General features: G+C 36.7%; 1 protein-coding gene across 2 annotated transcripts; it reads right to left on the reverse strand.

The window, feature by feature from the left end:
• Positions 1-42: 42 nt before the first annotated feature.
• tbata (thymus, brain and testes associated) lies at positions 43-25,622 on the reverse strand. 2 transcript variants are annotated; one of them, XM_084937537.1, is made up of 9 exons: positions 25,534-25,622; positions 15,624-15,842; positions 12,772-12,936; positions 12,566-12,654; positions 12,150-12,299; positions 11,795-11,876; positions 10,568-10,733; positions 10,438-10,478; positions 43-9,822 (listed from the first exon to the last, which is right to left on the reverse strand). In XM_084937537.1, the coding sequence occupies exons 2-9, from the start codon at positions 15,814-15,816 to the stop codon at positions 9,734-9,736; spliced, it is 975 nt and encodes a 324-aa protein (XP_084793663.1). In that variant the 5' UTR covers positions 15,817-15,842; positions 25,534-25,622; the 3' UTR covers positions 43-9,733. The 2 variants fall into 2 exon arrangements, with proteins under 2 accessions (XP_084793663.1, XP_084793664.1); XM_084937538.1 differs by lacking the exon at positions 25,534-25,622 and adding an exon at positions 16,104-16,169.
• Positions 25,623-25,735: the final 113 nt, after the last annotated feature.

Below are 25,735 nucleotides of genomic sequence, written 5' to 3' on the forward strand. Positions count from 1 at the left end.
TATATATATATATATATATATATATGTCCATGGCTTAATAATGTTCTAATAAGCCTGATGCATATATTTTAGTGTAGAAATGCATAAACTGAACTGTAAAACATTACAATATAAAAATATAGATTTACTGGTTCTCGTGTCGCTCCAAATCTTCTTTACTATAAGACTTTATTATAAGATTAAAGATAAGATTATAAGATTTTACATAAGATAATGCATCTGAAGGCCTCTGCTGTCACTGTGGAAATTCTGCACTATAAAGTAAGATGTCATAGAGACTGAAAAGTGAGATCGTACATGTCATGTCAGGCACTGCTTGATTTTTTTTGTTTTTGTTTTTGTTCATTTACAGGTTCATTCGTTCCTGAACACATTCTCTTAGAAATAAAGGCCAATTCCCTATCAGTCTGCACTATGAATACATAACAACTGACTTGCGATTACATCGATGTAAAATTTTGTTTTTGTTTTTTTCTGTGCAAGAGACAAAACACAAGTTAATCTCTTGAAAGAGTGTCTACTTGTTGGTATTTATATAAATGTTGGGGGTTTTTTTGCACAGCCATATCTGGACTATGGCTCATGCACAAGAACATAATACAGTATGTTTCTAATTTTGTTGAGTTCTATTCAGTGCATGCATGTATGCATTAACAACAATGAAGAATACACAAATAATAGGTTTCTTCAGTCTACCCTGCTGTTTTCTTCATTCTTCTTGTATGGCTAATAGCTTGCAACCAAGGTGCGATACCTTCACACAAACATGATTTGTGACTGAGGGTCTTCTCAGTCTCTTCTGTAGTCCATTCATTTGGCTATCCATAACGTCTTCTGAGAAAATGTGGCTTTTGCCATTAGTTAGTTAGCATGTTTTTGTGAATTACTGAAAGAGCTCTCATTTTAACTTTAATTTATAATGTTGTACTTTAAAGTTTGTCAGTCTTTTAGAACCAGACCTAGAAAATTGTCTAATTTTGACACAACTTCTAAAAGTGGATAAAAAAAATAGAAATGGCATAAAATACTGTTTTGTAAGGAAAGTAATGAAAATGGAAAGAACTGCAGACCATTATTACCCTCCCCAGATCTGTTATGTTCACTGGTTCATCAGTCCAATTCAGTCTCTTAATAAATCAGGTTGAAGTCTTCCAAATGATCTCTTCTTATTGGGATTAAGTTGGCTCATGGAGTTAAAGTGACGCAAGCCCTTGGGGATAATTGGCAAGGCGTATAGCTATGGGATGCTTGAGAGGTGGTTTAAGTTTTAATGGACTAGAGAGAATGTAAAAAAAAAAAATCAAAGCTCATTTTGGCCAGAGCACTAAAATGTGTCCCTGAAACACAAGGATTATAGCTGCCTTGTAAGGACAAATGTCACGCTGATAAACCACAAGTGGTCCAATCAACAAAGATGATTTGAACATAAAGGTATGCAAGAGGAGGTCACAAAAGTAGGGCAGCTTTTATCAACTTAATCCTCTCTCAACTTAACTAATGGTGCTGTTGATGGTTTTTGAATCCACAACTAGAACAACAATGGTGTTCATGACAGAGATGGGAGGAAAAATCTGCTCTCCAAAAAGATCTCCAACGCCTGTCTGCAGTTCTCTAAAGATCAAAAGCCAGAAGCCTTGTCCGCTTTAATAGTGTTTGCTGGAAAGATGGGACCAAAGAACATCTTGCAATTTTGGAGAATTGGGCTAGAACCCATCCAAACCTATATGCATGCAGATTAACCCCAGATACTGAAAGGTTTACAAATAGTACTTTGCTCCTTAACACTTTCCGTGTCCACGAGATGGCGAGACCACTCCCTATGACATAAATTTCATCATCAGACAGTGACCCCAAAGGTTGGCGTGGAAGTTCCTGTGCCTGCCAGTTTTCTGTGACCACTAATCACCACGACTAGTCCACAGATAGTTTACATTACAATACATATTTTTAAGTGCAAAATGCAATTAACCATAACTATGCATGAGCACATGCAGTGGACTTGGCTTAAGTGATATGGAATATGAGGTTATTTCATTTCATCACCATCATCGTTTATTTGTATAGCACTTTAAGAACACACCAGGCAGACCAAAGTGCTGAACAACACAGATCAAAACTACTAGCAAAATTAAAAATACAATAAAATTATTAAAAATACAATAAAATTAATAAGAAAGATGTCAATTTCCCACAGAGTTAAAAGCAAATGCATTTGGAAAAAAGTAAATTAAAGAATGCAATACTTCACTTTCATTTGTTCTTCTGGGCTTTATTATTCTACATCTGGAACTTGTGTTAAAATCTGACAAGCTTTAGATGATTTTAATGCAGAAGTACAGAAAATTCCCAATTCTGGATCAAGACTATAGACACGTCTTTTTTTGAATGTTTATTTTTTTAATGGTGAACACTGTATGTTTAAATTCAGTGGAAACTTATTTTATTTCATCACTCAGCCTTTCATTGACTCATTGATTTTTTTTCAGTCAATTCATCTTCACCAGCACCTATTTCACTGGGAGTTGTTGTATAGTAACCATGTATATCAACATTGCATGTCTCAGTACATTTTTACATATTTTGAAAGAGCATCAATGATATCATCTCCTAACCATTGCAGTTATCTTGTCTGTGTATTTGGTTTGAATTATTTTATGCATCATTAAAACACTGGGTCATAGTAGATGCCAGAAAATGTTGCCTCTGTGCATTGATTTTATTATGTTTAATTAGTTTTAATTCCAGCAATTCACTCAAAGCCTCAAAACTGCCTTTATTTTCAGGGATTTTCATATTCTTTCTTCTAAGTTGTCTCTTTGTGATGTGGGAACTTCATAATCTCATATTAGAGGGGGGCTCCATCTGTCTCTCATCTTATGATATGAGTTACACTGGTGAGGTCTCTGTGGATTCTGTTTGGATGTGTATCTGTAAAATATTTGGCAGAAGGCCCAGTGCCTCCCTCTCTTCTCAATGCTGCCTTGCAGTGTTGCTGATAGAGCACTGGTAAACAGCTGCCTCTTATCGCTCCAAGCCAACAGGTGTCCTTGTGAGAAGGATTCATGACGTAAATGCTGAACTTCTCCCGTTGACCAGGCCAGCAACCTCAAACTGCAGTCACACCACCAGGGAAGAAACGTAAGGTATGTGGTTGTAAATTGCATGGATGACCTCCGAAAACATCCAAAAACTTTGTTTTCAAGATTGGCCTTCATCGCAATTTGTGTGCTATGCCAGAAAACTATGTCATTCAGATACTTTTTGACCATGAAGCGATGCTCAAAGGTCTCTTTTGGCACAGTTTATTATTTTACACACGTATTTTCATGATAGATACATAAATGGTCAGTCTGCACATAAGACCTGTACTTACCAACCAACCAGTACTTTCAATCCTCAGGTCAAAGGGTTTTTTTTGTTAGTTTTTTCTAGTTTTGTCTTGTCATGCATATTGAGTAATTTAAAGAAAAACAAAGGTAAATTTTAGAAAACAGAACATTATGGCACAAAAGCAGAAGCTTGATAAGAACAAAAACGAGACTCACCAGTGGTAACTATGGCAACATATTGGTATGGCTTTAATGTATGTATTTATGCTTACATTAGTTGCACTGTTTATTTTGAAGCCTTTGTTACACTTTCCTAGCTCTCGAATTTTAATACAATAAAAGGAAGCTTAAGTTAGATTTTCTGAGTGTCTTCTTACATTCATGTGTTCCATTTTTTGATCCCATTAGAATTGCTTTGAAATAATTTTGAAACCACTGTTCTGCGTGGTTATGGCTGGTCTGTTTCAGTCAGGATACATCCACAAAGAGACACATCTCCTTTTCATGAAACTCATATACAGTTAGGTTTTTTCTCTTTCATTTTTCCATTGTGCATCACTGCAGAAGATTTTGAAAATATTAGGCTGCGAATGAAGTGCGACTTCCAGCTTTAATAAGGGGTTTAACAAAGGTTTTAAATGTACTTTTTAGGAATTACAAATGTTTTTATACACTGTCTTCCATTTTTAGAGGCTCCGAAACATTTGGACAAACTAATAATTTTAAACAGAAAAATTGTTCCTAATATTTATAACAAATTTAAGAGGAAAATACTTTGAAATACTTTGAAATCAGTGACTAAAATGTGGAACAAATGAACATCACCAAATACTGCGGTTCCTCCCTTGAGATACTCTGTTCAGTTTTGTCTTCAGTAACTGAAAACCAGCTTACATGGGTTGAAATTAGATAAACCGACTGTTCCACTCAAGAATATACCATATTCTATATAACATACCATTTCATTTACCTTGAGGAACATTTGGTTCACTTTTGCAGTGTTTCCATTTGCACTGGGGAATGAGTGTATTCCACTACAGAATACATGCCCCAAAATGTATTTTGTAACGTATTCCATTATGTTACTCAATGAGAGTAACGTATTCTGAATACTTTGGATTACTTAATATGCTATCATACTTTTTACAAGTACATGAATATTCTATTGCTGTGTGATTTATTACTTTTACTGAAGGTTATTCGCCATAGCAATACCAACTAGATTTTTAAATCTTAATATAAAATGAGTAACAGTAGGGTGGACATTAGGTAAGGCTGCACTTTTTGCAGCGATCTCATATAGAAAACTATTCCGTGCGTATATAAAACAGGTCCGCGGCTCCGAACTGTAAAGGCATAAAACCCTAAAGGGACCTCTGGCTAATATATCGGGTTCGTGTCGGGCTCGTAGTAGTGATGCGCGAATCATGAACGAATCGTTCAATACTCGAGAATCACTTTACTGACTCATGAATCATGATTCACAAGCCCAACTGACTCACTGACTCATCCCTGTTGCTGTTACCAGCAATATATCTAGCTTATAATTAAAATTGTGGAGAAAAACACAACATCCAGTATCTTAACAAAAACATTTCTGCTCTGAACTGGAAGAAAAAACCCTGAGTAGAAGCTCACATCAAGACAATAGCTCCTCGGTTCACAGTAGCATCGCTCTGCTAACATGCTAACAACACATTTGAGCTACTCACCCCCTCCCTTCCTGTGCTGAATCGTAGCATAAACGAATCACTCAGGACTCGCTCACCCCCTCCCTCCTGTGCTGAATCATAGAGCGAACGAATCACTCACTCACCCCCTCCCTCCTGGCTCACAGCTTCTTCTTCTTCTTGGTTGGCAACCATTGTTAAGGCGCATTACCGCCCCCTGGCTCACAGCTCAGTGGACATTTAGATGAGAAAATATATATTTGACACATTTAAGGAAAATGCTAATAAAATAAAAAATATATAAATAAATGTTTATTAAGCAATTTTGATAGGAAATTGCTTAATTTTAGAAATGTTTTTGCTCTTTTTTTGCTCTATAAAATAGTTGTTTTATTTTAGAATCATTCATCTTAGCAGTAGGATATACATGAAAAGAGATACAAATTAAGTTTGAGTGAAAATGTACATTTTTTGCACTCTCTGGTCAACTGACTCAGTGAATCAAATGACTCAAAAAATCCGATTCACTTTGGTGAGTGACTCATTAAAACTCAATTCAGTAAAAAGAATCAAATTTACCATCACTAGCTCATAGCCGAAAACTAGCTTTACTTTGTTGTCTGGGTCAACTTTGCTAGCGAGAGACAGAGAGAGGCGTTGAAAGGCTGCTCCAAAGGAACTTGTTGTTTCGGAGGAAAACACGAACACAGTGTACAGTCGAGTCTTAATAGCGTACTTACAACTGGGCTCGTCAGGCACTCTTCTTGGCTGCAGTGGTTATTATTATATTTACATGCTTCCAGCATAGAGCTGCCACCCAGGCAAAAGAAAAATAGAAGAAAAAGTTTATTGTTCTAACAATATACTTTTCACGTTTGAACAACATAATATCACATTATTACAATATACATAATTATCACGTTCGTACAATATAAATATTATATTGTATATTGTATTATATAAGATACCACTTTAGCAATTTTTAAGCAATAAGTGTGATTGTACAGGATTTTGTTAGAGCCTTTTTTTTCCTGCCAAAAAGAGAATGCAAATATCCCAGCTGTTATTTTTGAATTTTAACATGCACTTAATCTCCAGTCTACTGCTGTCAATCATATGTAGCAAAAGATCAATATGGCTAAAAATTCAGCCAGGGACTTGGCCCCAGGAATGGCATTAAGGATTTTTAGTCAGGTTTAGACTGAAATATAACTCAATGACTATAGGGCAGGTTACTGAAAAATTTACAGTAATACAGATGTTGAGTGAACTGACTTCTCCCTTTCAGCTGGCCAGCTTTTTTACTTACTCTGTAAAAAAAAATCTACAAATTGTTTTGGTAATTTATAATAAAAATATTATAAATGATCTTTTAATCTACTTGTGAATTTGTTGAACCTTATTTTAATGTGGCACTCGGTTTGGAGCAGAAAGTGACCATCCTCTGGAGCATAGTCAGAGACTCTGTAGAGATGAGCAGTGTAATAAATCACTTTGACAGAGCATGCAAAAGTGTCCTTGAGTCTGTGTTTAGCAATAGTAAAAATTCTCATCAAGCTACATAATTTAAAGTGTTGATGCAGATTTATGTCACTGCTCCAGCTTAGGTGTGGTACTGTTAGGGGGCTGGGTCTGTGTTGAGATTATTTTGTGTTTATGTTTTCTTATGTTATATTGGACTAATGTTAAATTCTTGGGTTGTTATTATTAATTGGGGTCTAGTTGAGTTTTAGTCTAGTTTATGTTTAATCTATTTCTCCTTGTTCATAAGTCTTCTCCTGTCCTCTGTGTAGTCTGTCTGTTGCGTCTCCAGTATCTGTTCTCGTGTCTCTCCTTGTGTCTCCCCAGTCTGTCGTCTTATTCGTGTCTACATGTTCCATGTTGTCAAGCTTGTGTTGTCTTGTCAAAGTCCCATTATGTTCCTGTTTTATTTTGAAGAGTCTAGTGTTTCTATGTTCAGTGTGTTTAGTTTTACTTCCCTGTGGTGTCAGGTTCATTTGTAGCAGCGGTGTTTCTCCAGGTGTTTCCACTTCCCTCATTACCCTCCTGTGTATTTAAGTCCTCTGTCTCCTTCTGTTCAGTGTTGCTTCATCTGTCCAACTCGCTTCATGTGACATTAGGTCTCAGGATTTTCTTAGCTGCTGTTCAGGTTCATGTTTAGATTACTTCACGCTAAAGTTTTACATGTATCTGTTCAGTTTCATGTTCTCGTTTTTATGTTTAGTTTAGCTGTCCCCAGTTTAGTTTAGTTTTGGTTATGCCCCTGTTCGCCTTGTCTTGTTTTCTTTTCTTGTATTCAGCCTAATAAATGGCTCGGTTTGTGTTACACTTAGTTTTTCTTTCTTCCGTGTCCACTTTGCAAACACACCGGCCGCCCGGCCATAACAGGTAGGTTAAAAATTGGTCTTTTAAACCTACTAAGTACTGAAACTGCAGGGGGGTTTGCTTTGTTTTTTGTTTTTATTTGAACTGTTTGACCATCAAATTGTCACTACTTATTAATCAAGGGTTTTTAATCACTGTGACTTTACACTGAGCTGCAAACTGCTCTGGTGTGTTTGCAAAACACAATTATTTTTCTTCTGCCCCTTGGCTGCCTCCAAAAATTAATTTCTGAACGAAGGCAGTCCCGATGGAATCCAGTGTTAGTTCGTAACAGATCTGAGTTATTGCTGTTATTGAAGACCAAACTCTCACTTCAGGCGTACAGGGACCAAAAAACCTGTAATGTGCCCTATGCCTCCTACTCTTGAATCATCCTCACAAAGGTGACTTCTTGAAGTCTATACGTCATATGGTTGAGCTAATTCTCACCTACCCCAGAGCATCCTTGAGAGGGTAAAGAGCTTTTCCAGTTTAACACAATCATGAAGGAAGTAACACTTTCATTCCTGAATCACAGTTTTGACAAACAGGCAGGCTAAACTCCAATAACTATGATCTCCCTAAGGTTGGAACACACTGTCTGCTCCTTATTGTTGAATATATAAATAGACATACACTCATCAGCCACTTTGTTAGGTTGGTCCACACTGGTCAGATAAGGTGTTAGTAATGTCATTGTCTCCGAGGATTAAATTAAAGGTTAAATCACATGTCGGAGTGACTTAATTACACAAATTGATCTTTGAAGTAATTCTGGAAGCAATATGAAACCTAAATTGAAAAAACATTTAATCTGTTAGCTGCATAAACTTAAAAAAAAAAAAAAAAAAGGCTTTGCAGGTGGGGGATCTATTTTCTTCTTTTCTTAACTTTTTGTTGTTGTTTTTTTCCCTGTGCTGGTACAGTTAGGTTTATAACAGATGAAAAACAAAATTAAGGCAACAGGGAGTACTTTGTTGGTTGCTAATGGTTTCAGAAAACATTATGCAAGATTTTATAATGGGCTTCATTACACACAAAAACTTGTAAACATGACAAAATGCAGGCATTCACCACACAGCGTCAATTATGCCTTAGGGGGCAATATTCTTGCGCATGTAGTGTTTGGTAGACACAAAGAGGAGAGAAAGCAGCGGCACTGAGCTGCAATGGTGAATGTGAAAACTCTGACTTCTTAGAGCTTCTGAAACTTACTTTCTTCAAAGTCCTTGGTTGAAAAGGAAAAGCATGGCATCTATGTTAGTTTTAAAAGAAGAGATATAGAAGAAAGGCTGGTTCAGGACAGAAAATCTTATATAGCATAAACTGTTAAGAGTATTCACTATCATATCTATATGTCATAATTTTTGTTGACCAGTTTATGACTCGATTGCCTTTTTTTTTTTTTTTTTTTTTTTTTTTTTGTTGCTGCAAAAAAATAAAATAAAAACAGTTGATAGTTTTGTATATCACTTAAATGTATTGGCCTACACATTAGCGGATAATTTAAAAGGAATGCAGTACATTATGTAGCGTAATGTATATTAAGGGCTAAAATTATGATAATAATGACTTAGTCATAGGAGTAGTTGTAAAAGATCTTTGCACATTAATGCAGCAATAAATATTTTGGTATATATAAAATTACAGGCACACTTACCAAATAGGTACTTTTATTTTTCATAAATGAACTGATTTATTTATGAGCTGTTGCTTGTTTCTTACTTCATCTGTTAAGCAGAACCTGACTCTGGCTTGATTTTCATTGTTTGTTTCTCTAACAGTCTTCATTGTTCTGCTCTTGATTCTCTTCCATGCCACAGTAGAAATATATACAGTAAGATACTAAAATAAGACTGAAGCTTTTAGTATAAGTTAAAACTCACATTATTTTGTCTGGCCAATCCTATATGTTTATATGTTTTATATATAAAATCAGGATAGCTAGGGTAAGCTCTTTGACTTTTTTCAAAAAGAAGAAGATAATTTCTGCTATATCTCCATTTATGGAGGTTTGCCACCCTGCCAAAAGTAAACATAATTGTTATTCTTTACACAGACATTTCCTTTTTTATTGCTTTATTTGAAAAGTAAAATAGGAAAAACTGATCAAATCTTCAGATTACTAAATTTATATATATATTATTTATTAAATGTTGCTTCAATCAGTTTCTAACCATGATACCTTTGAAAGCTAATAAGCAATTATGTAACAGTATCCACAATTATTACACCGCACAATCACATCTACAGTATATAATCCTATTGATTAACAAATGAAAATAAAGATAAGCTAACTAGGTTTAGGCTACATTTCTCATAGCACAGAAATAATACACTATAGCTAGTTTCTAGGAAGATTATTGAGCTCTATGCATTATCCCCCTCCTGAAGTGAAGGAACCTGAACACTTTCGGCCTCTGAATGGACTGCCAGGACTTCTGCATCACCAATCCGCTCTGCAAAGAACACTCAAGTCAGATTCATGCTAAGAGAGTAATTTTCCACATACTACAGATCCACATATCAAAAAAAGTGGAAACTCATTATGTTACACAGCTGTTTTCTGAATTTATTGGTTCTGACTCACAGCAGATTTTAAATTTGCCCTTATTTGAGCTGCTCAACATTAATATGAATAATTGGATCCCTTCTGAAATGCATTACTTATTTCCGCAAATGCCTTTCCGTTGTAACATTTTATCAGAAGTATCTGCTTTAAATAGGGCATTATTTTTTAACTTTCACAAAAAGGAATCATTTAAAGAAGCCTAAGTCAAGTCAATCAAGACAAAATCACTGGAGGAAAAGGAGCATTTATAAGAAAAGGCTGGCTGAGGATGTCAGTCCAAAAAACTCATGCCAGCAAAACAAGCTCAGAGACGAGCTGCCATTCAAGCCAAGGAGAGACATAAACAGTGTGGCTTAGGGTGGCTTTGTAAAATGTAAAGGCCAAACTGTATATTAAATATACTCCGAAAGACAGGAAAAACTAAACTGCGCAAAACTTTACATGTTAAAATCACTTTTAAAAATATATACATAACAGAGAAAGTCAAGCATAATCAAATTACCTGGTTTTTCACCAATGGCAGTTTGATTGACTTGGTGTGAACTGTGGAAGTGAATAAACAAGATTAAAACACATTTAGCTTGAAACATTTCTGTGCCAAAAAAGAGCAAAATCTGACACTTCACTCTAACCTCCTCCTGTGTGTTTTTCCCCATGGCTGCTCAAATGATGCCGCATACACAGACAGAGACGCTCCTGGATGAAACGCCTGTAGCTGCTGGAAGTTCCGCTGGTTACGGACAGAGAGGTCGACACCGTCCAGAGCTTGTCTGATCATCCCCATCACCAGATCTTTTTCTGCAGTTGGGCAACAGTACAACAAGAGTAAAAGCAAAATTTAAATATTTACCGTAAAAGTGAATTAAGGTAATTCTATAACCATTATTTTTGTGCTGTCTCCTGCCCCACCCTGAGCCTGGTTCTGTCTGAGGTTTCTTCCTGTTTAAAGGGAGTTTTCTCCTTCCCATCGTGGCCAAGTGCTTACTCACAGGAGGTCGTCTAATTGTTGGGGTTTTCTCTTCATTATTGTATGGTCCTTACCATATAATATAAAATTCCTTGGGGCAATTATTGTTGTGATGTAACACTATATCAAAAAAAAGTAAATTGAATCGAAGAAAAATGTACCTTTAAGCACCAGGCGGTTGTGTGTTACAATCTTTTTCAACCGCATTTGAAAGGTTTTTATAGCTGATCATCAGGCTGGATCATGTGACTCTAAACCATCCCTTTGCTATGCTGCAATAGCTCTAGTCCACCAGAGAGGCTTCCAAAGGTACACTGAGCATTTCTTCCCAACTAACTTTCCCTCCACTACTGTATTTAAACATTAGTAATTATTCATCCCTGGCTCTCCTACAGTGTGTCTGTCGTCCTGTCTCTCTCTGCTCTCTTTCCCCTCACCCCCAACCGGTCACAGTGGATGGCAGCCCCTTCCTTGATCTCGTTCTGTCAGAAGTATATTCCTGTTAAAACAAGCTTTTTGCCCCTCTCATCAAGTAAATGCTCATAGAGGGTCATGTGATTATTGAAATTATTGGAGTACAGCAGTTTGTGAAATATTCAGACCAGCCCATCTGGCACCAACAACCATACCATGTTCAATGTCAAATAAATGACCCAACTCTGATGATGAGATATTGGCATTACTAAGCAGTTAAAAGAGCAACCTAAATAAGTGGCCAGTGTGCATAGAAAAAATCCAAAGTGACAAATTAATTGCTAAAAAAGTAGGAGGGGGATGCAGTGCCAGACTCTTGAAAGTGCATGTATTAGGAAATGGTTTAAAGAACGCTTATTTATAACTGGAAATGGTAGTGTGCATATCTCCGCTGTGTATGTGGAATGAGGATTTTTACCTCTTTGGCCTGAAAGAAGAAGCCACTGCTGCACTGTGGAGAGAGAGTCTGTCTGCAGGATCTGACAAAGTATCTCCAAAACCTGACAAGAAAGCGACAGACCGTCACAACAGTAGCTCAAAGATCACATGAAGTTTTATTGAACTTATTAGTGAACTTCTCAAGAAACTTGGTGACAGTGTTTTGCCAGAGGATATTTTTCAGATATCTAATTAAGTGGAACTTTGACCAAAAGCTGTACCCTCTGTGATGTTGGATCTTGCCTTTTTAACCCTTTTTGTTTGTTTGTTTGTTTTAACCCTAAAACACCTCATATTATACAGTACAACTCAGGATCAGTTAACCAGTATTTTACCATAAGTTCTTGATCATGGAAGGGTTGAGGATGGCTCATGCGCTGGTATTGAGATTTGCGCAGGTAGGACTTGGAGGATGGAGGAATAAGTCTGCCAGTCTGAGCTGAATATTGAGTCTTTCGTCGGACAAACTTTTCCTCTGGTTGTTCCTGCAGTACATGGATACATTTTTCCAGTATGAAATCTTCTTGAGTTAGAAAGAAACTGAAGAACTCTACAAAATTAACTTAAATTAGAAAATATGTAAAAAATAATGAAAAACGTGAAGGTATTAATAAGTATACTGTCCATATACTGTCACAGCCAATCTCTAAATTCCCTTTACCATCAGGCACTGGATAGCCATAATCAAACAAAGGATTTTTTACTGTGTGTCAAGTACTGTAATAATACATGAGAATTCAGTTATTAATACCTCTCTTTTGTCCTTTTGTGTTTGGGAAGTTAGACTGATTTTTGCAGCCATTTCTTTGAGTTCATCTCTCCAGGCATCTGACAATAGTGCTGTGAAAAAAGAAAATATTACAAAACGACTAAAGCCATTACTCAAAATTGGCTTCTTTGGGGACCATTAGAAAAGAAATAAAGACATTTAGGTGTCATATATGTTAGTACACATACCTGATTTAGTTTTGTCTCCGCAGACTCCATAAAGATTTTGAGCAAGCTGAAAAGCTGGCTCTGCTGCTTTCCTGTTTATGTGGCTCTTGAGAAGTGGATGAGGAAATAACGACGACGTGACACACCAATCATCTCTTACCATGCAAATTGGTTTGCCTGTGAATCCTGTGGGAATAAGAAATGCTCAGTATTCACCCTGCTCACAGAAAAGTGCTTTAGAGGCAGAAAAAAATCGAAGCAGTACCATTTAAAAAAACTGGAGCCAGCAGAATCCCTGCTGAGAATAAACGTGACAAGTTCATGGGAACCTCAGGGATGTAACCTTCTTTTCTACCAGTAGTGCAGTAAATTTATCTATTCATGTTACATATTAGCATTCCAGGTGCCCAAACAGCTGCTTGAAATATTTCATATAGAGCAGGTTGTAAAAGAAGGAAGACTTCAAGAATGAAGACCTTGTTAATGGCTTTAGCTCATATATTAACTATAATTAGCTCTGACAGGTAATCACCTCGAGTCAGAATTAATTAGTACGCAAACAGATTGTTATTCAGTGTGTCCCAGGTAGATTAGATAATAACCTTTAAATCAATAAGAGACTTTGCAGTCTCAAGTTGAAAAGCATTTGGTAATGACAAAGGGAAAATGCTATTTGAGGACAGCAGAATAAGATGTTAACACAACATTATCACATTTAAAGGTTTGTAGGAGATACACTCTAAAAACGCTGATGTACTATAGCTAACTTGCAAGACACAAAAAATATAATTTGGTATAGTTTTGTTTTAATCATATTACATTTGTATTTATGATGCAACTACATTTTATTTATGAACACTAAGATGATAAACTAACTGGTTAGTTTGCGACTGAGCATGCTGCTGTTAGCTTTTTCTTTTAAAAACTATGCTAAAAAGAGCCTCACAAACCACTACACACTTCTAACATGTTGTGGGAGAAGTTTGCCTTCAGGACTTTCTGCCAGGCTTTCTAACACACGGGAAAGGGTTTTACTGAACCTAAATTTGGATGGGTTTTTTTTTCTTTTTCTCAAACCTAACAACCTGGATCAAAGTGGAAAAAGATGAAAATAATAAGCCAGCACTGACTTTAGTTATCAAATACAAACTCCAGTCTCCTGGGTGAAAATAAAATAAATAAAAGCTGCCTCTAAATGGAAACAGATTTAATTATAGATAGATAGATTGATTGATTTCAGTTTTATTTATATGGAACCAATCACAACAACAGTCCCATTAGGGCTCTTTACTTTGCATTGGAAAGACCTGACAAACATACACACTGTGCCACAAAAGGCATTTACACCTATGTATGCTAAAAGTGGCAAGTCAATTGTCCATTGTATAATAAATAACTGACTCATCAACCAGATACTGTCCACTCCCATAATGAAAACATGGCATGCAAAATTTGAATATACGGTGCACCCATGCACAGTTGTGGTCAGATTACATCCACTGATCACAGGCATAAATTGGTAAGTTTGGGCTTTAAGTGATTTCTTTGAATCATTCATTCGGGGTGGAATGATTGCACAACATACATATTTGATGATGTTAATAAACTTGAATTAAGTGCACAAAAATCTGGATGATTAAATGTCTAAATTAAATGTTTAAATGCTTAGGGACATTTAACCAGATATAATGAACAAATCATTAAAAGTCGAAACTTACCACGACATTACGTAATAAGTTTGTATAACATTTTGACCAGGACCGCAGTACAAAACGCCTTATTGTTTACCTATGCTTAAAAGCAACATGCACCTACAAAAATGCATATATAAAATGGCATGTAGGTAATTTTGTAGACTGGACTAATTCACATGAGGTCCCTTATGTACATTTATACACTAAGTTATCCTATATTAAAATTTTGATATAGTCGCTAAACACAAATAATACTGACATGGGAAAAATCACAATTTGACATTGTTACATCAAAAATTTGTATATTCCATATTTGTTAAATGATTTTATTATTATTGTGATTGTCTTTCACAGTCACGCCCAACCCATCCTCTCTTGCAGTGGTGGGTGTGGCTTTAGGAAATCCCAGACAGGCACCCCTGTGTTCCATCCATCCTGGATGGATGCTGCTGTAAGACATACCCACAGACCAGCCTGACCCACTCTTCCCCACCTGACATAACCACTTACCTGCCAGCCTGTCTGACCCACTCTCACCCCACTTGCCAAAGTCACTTACCTTCATAGAGCATTAAAGCGAAGCTCTTAGGAAAGGAGACGAGCCAATTCTGTTTTATAGAGACTTACCTCAACAGCTCTGGCCAAGGAAAAAGAGACACAACTATTTGGTAAATGCTGAAGTCATTTACCTGGGCCTGTGTTTGGTTCCTGCTGAACAACTGCTAAGAGACTGATTCAAAGACTTTTTTTTTTTTTTAGAATACTTAGCATGAATACTTAATATTTAATTACAATTAAATGATTTTATCATAAGGTGTTTTAAGTCCATAAATACTAAATCACTTGCAATTTAGTCTTTTGGCAGGTGATTGCAAGGCAACAACATAAATACAACATAATATGAGACATACATAAGAACCTTCAAGAACCTGAGCTGCATCAGGCCCAGTTTTAGCTGAGATTTTTGTGTGTTACAGTTAGATCATTTGAATCAAGATGGGAGCTAGAGTATTGTCTTATGTTTATTTCTTAAAGATGCTTCTTATTTATAGCACCTCAAACACACATGCAAAAAAACATATCTTAGGGTTTTTGGGTTTAGGGTTTAGGGTTTTATTTGAAAATAATACATTTAATAAAACAAATAGATATCTTCCGCTTGCCCAGCTGTTTGCTCACCTTGAATATGCCTCATCCTGTGTGGATGAGGGTTGTGCCGGGAGAAGAATGAGTGGTGACTCAAGGCACCAAAACATGGACTGCTTCTTGTAAGCGTCTTGGTAAATTCAGGAGTGAATGGGAAATGGTTAATCTGAGCGAATTTCCCTTCAGCTGTCATCCCCCTCGATTCCAGGCTGTGTGCTCTCGACATGTCTGGGCTGAAAGCTTTGTCTCAATCTGTATGAATGAAGGAAAAGTTGTTGAGTAAAGTCCTATTTTGAAATAAGGTGACAGAATGTCAAAACCCCAACATTCAAAACTACTTTGATTGCAAAGTTATGAGCATACATGCTAAACATAAATAAATAAATAAAAATCAAGAACTAAGACTGTTAGAACCCAAACTTTCCTTTGAAACCCACCTCCCATGCCCTTAAATGTATAACATGAAAATAATTACAACTTTAGCCAGAAAATTGCTCAGAAGAAGCACCCTACCTCTGAAAACAGGCACCAGCTTACAGCCTAAGGTCTGCAGTGCTATGTGTTGTTTTTGTTGCCAAGAAACCTAAACTAAACAAAGGTGTCTGAGCACTGCAACACTGAGCCACTTCATTCAGACACCGTTTTCATATGCAAAGCAGAATATATTCATGCTATTCTGCAGTGATTTATGAAAATCTCAAAGAAAATAAAGAAAAAAAAAAGCACCGCTTTGTTTTTACCACAAAATTGAGTTTACTTTCCTATCTTTGACAGCTGTTTTAATGTGGTCTTGCTGTATTGTTCTAGCAAAAAAACTATTCACTTTAGATTCAGATTGCGACGTATACAACCTTCTCAACACTCGTAAATAAAGAACTGCGAGCCAAGGGTCATGTGACCAGATGTAGGCGCAGCAGGAAATCTGACTGCAGGACTATTACTAAAACTAAAACTCTTAGTTTTGCAAATTGAACAATAGCAACTTGTTGCTGTACATGACAGTTACATTAAAGATCCAACGTGAAAGACAAACCACTTGCATTTCTTTAAGTTAAATTATCTTTCACTTCTCTAATAATATTTTATTAGCAGTTCTACTGCACAGTTCTCCCCTGCAGGCAAATCTGTTGCATCTAATAAGACGAGCATCAGATTAGTTTACAGTAGCTAGAGAGGCATCCCATGGGCACTGCTTATTGCCAATATTAGATGGATATGAGAGTTTTCAGCAATCAGTCCCTCCTAAAATCTTGCATTTTTGTTTTATTTCTTAGAAAATAAAACTCATTCTCAGCCAGTGCGGTCTATTAGTGCTGAACATCTTGCATAGCCATAAATAACTAGCAGCCTTCTTTTAAATTCACAGTCTCTTGTATATATGACACGTCTTTTAGAGGTAGAAGTAAGTGGGTTGGTCTGTAGAGTGAACCTCAAGGCAATACACAATGTGCACAATGCTTATTATTCCTTCCTCTTGTTGTTTGTAGGTGAGGTCATAGCTCTGTGTGCTTTGCTTTGTATTAGCTTAATTTAAACTACTTAGGTGAATATATTGTCAGGTCTTGAGAATGATCCATCAATGGAGTTGTCATTTTGCAGCCTCACTTTTCAATAAACAGTTGAAGAAATGTGATATAACCCAATCCATATCTCAACTGTCAGTGCAAACTGTATTTGGATACGCTTCACTGAACACAGACAATGTGTGGGGGTATTCAGAAACATTAGTGATTCATACCACTGCAAGAACTTTAAGAGAAATACAGCAACCTTTTATTCTCGCCAGGTTACACAGGGCAGTATTTCAACAAAGGCAGTTGAAAATATGTCTAAGCTTCTTCCTGGACTCAGGGTCAACCACATGATCCAGAAGCAGGGTCAAAGTGCTGTTTGATGTCCTTTTCAAGACTGAGTTAGATCAAATAGAATAGGAAGGATACAGAGAGTGTAGGACGTTTTCACAGTAAAGCAGGTGTGAACCTTGATCAAGCGATCCTCATTTATTTAGAATATAAGGCAAAAGACAAATAGTGAATGAGTATGCTTTTCATACACAATGGAAATTTTTTATATTGACCATATTTATTTATATTACCACTTATATCCTATATATTACCAGCAAGTATAGCGTGAGTGGTCACCAGTTGACAGCAGAAATGGCCTGCATGCGTGCATACAGACATATTGATTCTCTGGAGCGTTTAATGATATTATGTGTTGCAGATGAGAAAATTATTTGCAATTTTAGATTGACTTACTGTTAAAATGCAGAAACATTCGTCTTTCAGATGGGTGTGTTCATGTTCATATTACAAACCTAATTCATTATGAGATGCTCTAACACACACATTGTTTCAAGGCTTTGCTTGACCATGCCTCTATCCTTTTTAAACACATTGATGGCATCACATTCAAAATAGGAGGAACAAGCTACCTCGGCAGCTGTTGCCTCCATGTTTGATTTAGCAGATTGTTTTTACGCTGGATGACCTTCTTAATGCAACCTCAAATGCACGTGTGTCTCCTCACATAATTAAAGCAGGGATCTTTCGGGAATGTTACGGGAATGTTACCGATCTATATTGTGTTGTGTTATGATAAATGATTTATTTTTGGTTCCTATTACTGTTGCTTTAGTATAAGCTGCATTTTACTGCCAGATTAAGTTAAAGTGCTTTGAACTTAATCTGGCAGTAAAAATTTTTAGACTACCTGTTATAAAAACAAGAAAACACCAGTTTTTTTTAGAAAGCATTCATGAGAATTGTTTAAAACCGAAAACTATTCTTAGTTATCAGACAAATAAGAAAACAAATTTACTTTTTTATGCACAAATTTGAGCTGGCCCACTGAATTTCTGTGAGAAGTCAGAAATTAATCGAGCATAACATTCAACCACTAAAACATTTTTTTATGTTGAGGAATGCCAGTAAAAATGCAAGTAAATAACTGTAATTTGGCGCAGCTTGAACATACAGTTGCAGTAACTATTATAGAAACATTAAAAATTAAATTTATTAATTAATTAAAAAATTATATGGCCAACTTATGGCTGAGTTTAACAAAAAGGTAATCCCAAATAAAATGTCCACCACTGCAACAAATCACTCAGCACAATGCGACACATCACTGCTGTCTAATGTATAGGTTTTGTGTTTGCTTTCCGTCAGATAGAGATGCAGTTCTATGGGTTAATCTCCTGTCTGGTTGGTGGATGGAACTTAATAAAAACTAGATATCCCTCTCTGAAGGTAAGGGCATTCATCATCACAGGCCTCCAATACTTGCTGAGACATCTTTTTTTTTATGTAAGTCTGTCCTTGAAATAGTTGAACGAGGGTGTACACCAAACTAGGACTCAAAAATCTAATCAGAAATCTTATTTCTATCGGTGGGTAAACAGAGTTTATGGTTAACTTCGTAGCGTGAATCCCCAACTGCATGCCTGCATGCTTTGGCTGCCATAAAGAAATATTGCATAGAGTAATTTAAATAAGCACGTAGTACAAAAATGCTAATGTTAAAGAGTTAAGCTGACATAGGGTGATATACAGCATGTCAAAGTTAATGACACTCTATTAATAACTGACAGTACATTTCACTTAAAACCACCAACCTCATTATGACATTAGATGAAATACATTGGATTGCATAAGCCATTAAGACTTATCGTCCAGTAACTATGAAAGTCTGGTGAAACCTTTAGTGTAGTCGACGTGGAAAAATGTGGCTGATATTCTAGAATTCTAGAAAAAAAAATTAACACGAGGTCTTGCAGAATAATCTAAAATAAAATTCCTGGTGACAGTGTGATTATTAAGATCATTGGTTGTAAAAAGACACCGCTGGCGACACATGTCAAAGATGCAGCAGTTCCTGCCTGCAGTTTTTCACTAACAAGACTAATGAGTAAAATTAACAGTGACAAGGATGGAACTTAATAAGGAATGTGGAAGGAAGGAATTGATCTTTTTCAAACTGGAAAAGGTAAACAATTTTTCTAAAGAGACGTCTTGGGATACTGTATTTCAAACATAAAGAGTCCCAGATATAGATTCATAGATTGAATTTTTTATTTCTTTTTTTGGCTGATTTGCAAACTATGCAGTATTTTATTGCATGTACTGACTTTATGCAGTACTGTGAGCAAATATTTCCCCCTTCCTGATTTGGTTTTCTTTCTGTCGGATAAAAGTCCTCCAAAGCAAAATTAGACTTATTGCCACTTATCACACACACTTTACTCCTACCAACAGTGTCACAACCAGTTATGACATTTAGAGGGCAATTATTTTTTTTATTCCCTTAATAAATGACTCAGGAAACTCAGGAAAGGGGGCAAATACTTTTTCACAGTAGAGAGACATCAATCATAATCTGGTTGGTAAAGTCGTCAAGAGAGCTCAAAGTTATTTTTACATAAATATTCAACAAGTCAGTTAAAAATTCAGTCAGACAAGATTAGAAATGAATCATTCATCAGTATTTGTTTAATCCCTGTCTGGTTTGAATAGGACAGTTGTGTGTTTCTACTGAACCTTGAAAGATAACTTAAAAATCAGTCTGTATTTTATCATCTCCTCATAAGGGCCCAATATTGTCTAGACTAAACACGAAATACTTCTAAATATTTCTTTCTTTGTTGAAAATGTGAAGAAAAATTACACTGATCTCCTTCTCTTTGATCTCCTAGATGATCATTTCTGTAGCCCTTCCTTTCTTCTGTTCATACACCTGTAACTCGTGGATGTTTTGTGCCATGCACTGTCATACCCGAAGACTCAGAGTATCTATTTTTGCGCCTCTTGTTTACAGTATGCTGTGCATCAAAATCTAATTTTCTAAAATTACCTTTTCTCCTGTGCCTTCAGTTAAACAAATTAAGTTGCTGTCCTCAGTGAATGATTTTTTTTTCACTTGCATATATATTCACTTGTCAGATACACCTGATCTACTGAACTACTCATTAAGAATCTTATCAGCCAATCACACTGCAGCAATTCAATGTATTTAGGCATGTAGACATTGTCAAGATGACCTGCTGAAGTTCAAACCGAGCATCAGAATGTGGAAGAAAGCAATTTAAGTGACTTTGAACATGGATGTCTGTACCATACAAACTGGTCTGAATATTTCAGAAACTGCTGATTTACTGGGGTTTTCCCAGATGGTTGACTCTGGGCCAAAGCTCAGATGAGTGTGGACAGACTGCTTGGGGCTGATAGGAGGGCATCAGTAACTCAAACAACCACTCATTATAACCAAAGTATGCAAATGAGCATCGAATGAATGCACAACTCATTAAACCTTGAAGCAGATGAGCTACAACAGCAGAAGAAGAGGATTGAAAAACATTGCCCCGTCTGATGAGTCTCAACCCGATTTCAGCCCATCTTCCGCTGTCGGCAGGATAATGCTCCATGTCACAAATCTCCAGTCAACTCAAACTGGTTTCTTAACCATGACAATGAGTGAACTACCCTTGTCAGATCTTAGCACAATAGCTCACAGGATGAGCATTACAGGAGCTGACAAGTCTGCACCGACTGTGTGATGAAAGGGAGAAAATTTCAAAAGCAATGAAATTTGAAGGTGTAATGTAAAAAACGACTTGATGAGAATTTAGATACAATTAATTAAGATGCAGTGTTTTCAGGTTTCATTCATTTAATAAGCTGTCTAATCAATTCTACTCATTTTTCCAGAAAATGTAATTTATTTATTTTTTATTTAATGAACACAACAGAAACTCAGAGAGTTCCTTGATCATCAAAGTAGCAAAAGCCCGCTGAGCTACTTCCTGCAAACATTGTTGTAGGAAGTTTGCAATGCCAACAAAAAACTTTAAAGGTCTTCACCCTGGAAATAAGACAAATAAGACAGGACGCAACAGGCAACCAGTGTCCGATAAATACCCTGTTCACAGTGAAGCTTTTAAGTAAAGCTAATCTAAGAATGTGTTAGTAGTATGAATTCTGTGTGTGTCAGTCTACAAAAATAACAAAAGTACTGAGTGCTGTTCCCTGAGGAGACTAAGCTTAATAGTGAAACTAAAAATGGTGTTAGATGAAACAAATAAGAACCAAAAAATGGGATTCCCAAATTTCACTTCAGTTCATTTAAAGCTAATTTAATAAGAGAAACGTGTGAGCAGATCATAGTAATGCCAGAGAAAAATTCATTAAGTGATTAGATGACATTGTCTTGAAACCACAAAGATCTGTAAAAAAGAAAATTGCATCCATCCATCAACAAAATCCATCTAGAATTTCAGGGATATTTCAATGTGGACAAAAGTATTGCATTAAAGTATACTAGTTTCCTGGCAGCTGATTGTGTTTTAGTTTCTTTTCTTTACATTACAATTCCCTATTTCTTTTTCAGCACCAAAAAAGTCAGATAAGATTTCCATGTTTTGCTGAGAATGATCCAGTAGAAGAGTGAAGGATGGTATTTATCTTTGAAGTGGATCATTTAAACTGAGGGGGGCAATCAGAGAAAGCTGTGCAGGGGATGCAGGCAAGCAGGCAGACGACAGAAGAGTTGTACCAAGGTTGATCTAACCACAAGAGACTCAAAATAGCTAAGATTTTTTTTTTTTAAATGAAAAAACTTTAACCACACTTAAATTATGAACCGAATTTCAAATAAAATGTTGTGAAGCTGTGTAAAATATGAATTAAATCATAAAGCCACGTTTGAATTACAATGAAACATAGAAAATATATCAAATCTTATCCAATCAGAGATCTGAAAGTTTATTTAAGTAAAGCAAAAAGTTAAACAAAAAACAAAAAAACACTAGCATCCCCACAACAACAGTGGATATGGACTTTTGCTGCAATTCCCAGCTCCTCAGCAGGAAACAGAGGCAGCCAAGAAAGCATTAAAAAAAGACACAAGTGGCTGAGCTGGACAGTGAGTTATGACAATGTTGGCTCAAGGAAGGTGGGAAAGGCTGGTTACGGTCAATCACAGAAGTACAGCCCCAGAATTTAGATTTTCTTGGCATGTGGTCTTAGCATGTTTAGAAAATCTGTCAACAATGGCGAGCATGATTGGTTAGTGTCACAGGGGGGCAAACCCCTGACAGAACAATGAGCACTATGTGACCATGGTAGATCAAGGTTGGGAAAAGGCGTAACAGGCATGCAGGATTAATATAACAACTTTTGCACAAAATAAATAAGGAATGTTTGCTTTCACTTGCCTGCCTCAATTCCATTTCATCGCTTTTACCTTCCCACATTGTTTAATTCATCACTCTGGTCGACTAGTTTTCTTGCCTATCATCTGAGAGTCAATCGGTCTCTGTTCTCTGTGCTGTTCTGTCACTTTGGATTTTAGTGTCTCATTCCTGTGAACCGCCTCCCAACCTGGTTGCTTAGAGTTTTCTACCCGTTTCATCACCACCCCATGTTTTACTTCCTACTGCTGTCGGGATTCTCTATGCTGCTTCATCAGTGTCTAGTTGCCAAATAATTTATTGTAATAAATTTAGTTCAGTTCTTTTAAACAATCTCTTCTTACTGTGTTTATGTTTTTCTGTGGCATTATTGGATGGTGGAGATTATAAAAGGCAGAGTTACACTATGCTGTGAAGTTTGTGAAGCTCTGCCCTTACTTTAACCACCCAGGGACAGTAGATGGGCAAGAAAGGAACTGTAAAAGCGAAAGCACAGATTGCAAACAGACAGCTCTGTCAGTGGTCTTTGAAAGTCTTTGATTCCTAGAGACCAGTCATCCTGATAACCCTTACATATTTTCTGCATTTTCGAACTTTGTGTTCAAGGTTGTAAAAAAGATTGTTATTAAAGATAAACGTGTACTTCTAGGAAATGCGTGTAAAGCATGAGGTATTTTTCACCATCACAACAAAACAAGACAAATGTAATATTTGTATGCATTGAACACTTGTATTTGTTACAAGTGTATTTGTAAATTACAGGAGCGGTTATGGGGCAGTTTAATTGGATAAAAGCAAAAAGAGTAGATGCGCTTTTTACACAGCGTGGTGTGGAGTCAGCGGGTGACAACAAAATACATTTGGTTTGAAATCCAGACTTAACGCACAATCTGCTGTAACTTAATGGGTTTAATTGAAAATCACAAACAATCTTGTACATTGTCATTCAAATCTCTTTTTATATGACTTTACAGTGAAAAGTCAGGCTGTAACAATCATTTTAGTATTGAAGCAAATTGTGGATCTCAAATCATGCTGCAGATTTTTTTTTTCCTTTTGACTAAAGACAAAATAAAGTCCTCCTGGCAGCAGTTACACTATTTCCAAAAACACTGAATCACATGTAAAATCATTCAAATCCATATTGAACTGAAAATAGCACAATAGCATATAAAATGTTAAACCCAAGAAATTATTATTATTTAAATATATACTCATGATATAGATATATTAGGAAAGTTGTGATGGGTGCATGGTTACTACTGTATTACATGGCCTCTTATATCAAGAATACTCCCATTTGGTAACTGGGGAGAGAAATTGCTGTAATTTTGAAGTAAAAATGTTTTTCCATTCTTGCTTGATATATGACTCATTCACAGTTTGGAGATGCCTTGTTCCTCTTTCACTTTATAAGGCGACTATTTTAAATGGTTGACGTGTCTGTTAGGTGTGGCAGTTTTGTACCAGACTTCTTCTTCTTTCAGCTGTTCCCACAGCAGATAATCTGCCTCCATCTCACCCTTGGATCCTCTTCTGTCGCACCAGCCCTCAGCATGTCCTCCTTCACAACATCCATGAATCTTCTCTGTGGCATTCCTTTTTCTCTCCAGCCTGTCAGTTTCAACATCCTTTGAACACCAAACCCATTTATCCTCCTCTGCACATGTCCAAATCATCTCAATTTTGCCTCTGTCCTTTCTGGTCACAAAAAAACTAAAAATGAACTTTAGTTTTGCTACCCCCAGCTTTGCCTCCCATCTTTCTATTAGTGCCACCATACATCAGGTCTCATTATTATCTTGTAAACCTTCCCTTTCACTCTTGCTGCTATATGTCTGTCACAAATCGCCCCTGACAGTCATCTCCATCCACTCCATCCTGCCTTCACTCTCTTCTTTACTACTCTTGTACACTTGGATGGTTAACCACAGGTATTTAAACTCATCCACCTCCTTGCTTCCTGGTTGCATCTTCACCTTCACAAACATATTTTGTTTTGCTTCTACTGGCTTCATTCCCTTTCTCAACAGAGCATGCAGTACCTCCAACTCTCCTGGCTCTCTTTCACCTCCTCCCTAAACTCAGTACTGCTCACTCAGCTATGTCTGTCTCCTATGCACTGCTGTCTGAAGAGCTCACTGATAACAGCTTCTTTGCAGCCTTATGGCTGCTATTTCTTTGTGAGTGGTGAAACGTATTTACTTTTAAAAGACTCCAGGAGCAGCAAATGGTTTGCTCCATCCCCAAACGCCTTTACTATGTTGTCAAGAAAAACACATGCATGTGATGCAAGACCGTGTTAAAGTTTTTTGAAATCCTTTTCTGACATCAAATTTCCAAAGCAATACCGTTTTTCTCTATGAATGTGTTGGCTTTGAACTATTTTCAAACAAATATGGGGTTTCACTGAATTGCAAATGACTGTATTTTGTATCTGGGTTTTAGTTTGCTTCATGGAGCTGCCAAAATGGTTTGAAAAATGTCCAATTAATTTTCTTAATTAGCACCCTGCATGGAGTGTTAACTAAAAAGAGAAAGTTATAGACGGGTTAATTGTTTTAAACTGCGTGTATTTATAGTTTAACAGTATGGAAGAATTATAGTATCATCAGAATTCAAGTATTTTTAGACAGGACTAAACAATCTAATCTGAGGATAGAGGCATTCACAGAGCCTATGGTACAACTTCGTCCATTGGCCTGTCACTTTGTCCTCTGACCAGCTCGTTTCACACGGGCGGGCGCACACACTCACCCGTACGCACACACGGAGCACACATCTGCAGCAGCAGCAACAGCATCGGGGTCTGGTGGATGAACGAGGCGAGGCAGCAACACCCAGATCCGCACCTGTAGGTTAAAAAAGCAGCTTTCCGCTGGGAGCTCCCGCTGATTGATTTCTTTATTTTACTTTCCCCGTGCAGCCAAGTTCGTCTCAAGGTTGAGGACACAGTTCA

The sequence above is a fragment of the Perissodus microlepis genome, chromosome 8 (assembly GCF_051167445.1).
Source record: "Perissodus microlepis isolate ML-2025 ecotype Zambia chromosome 8, ASM5116744v1, whole genome shotgun sequence".
NCBI classification, from domain to species: domain Eukaryota; kingdom Metazoa; phylum Chordata; class Actinopteri; order Cichliformes; family Cichlidae; genus Perissodus; species Perissodus microlepis.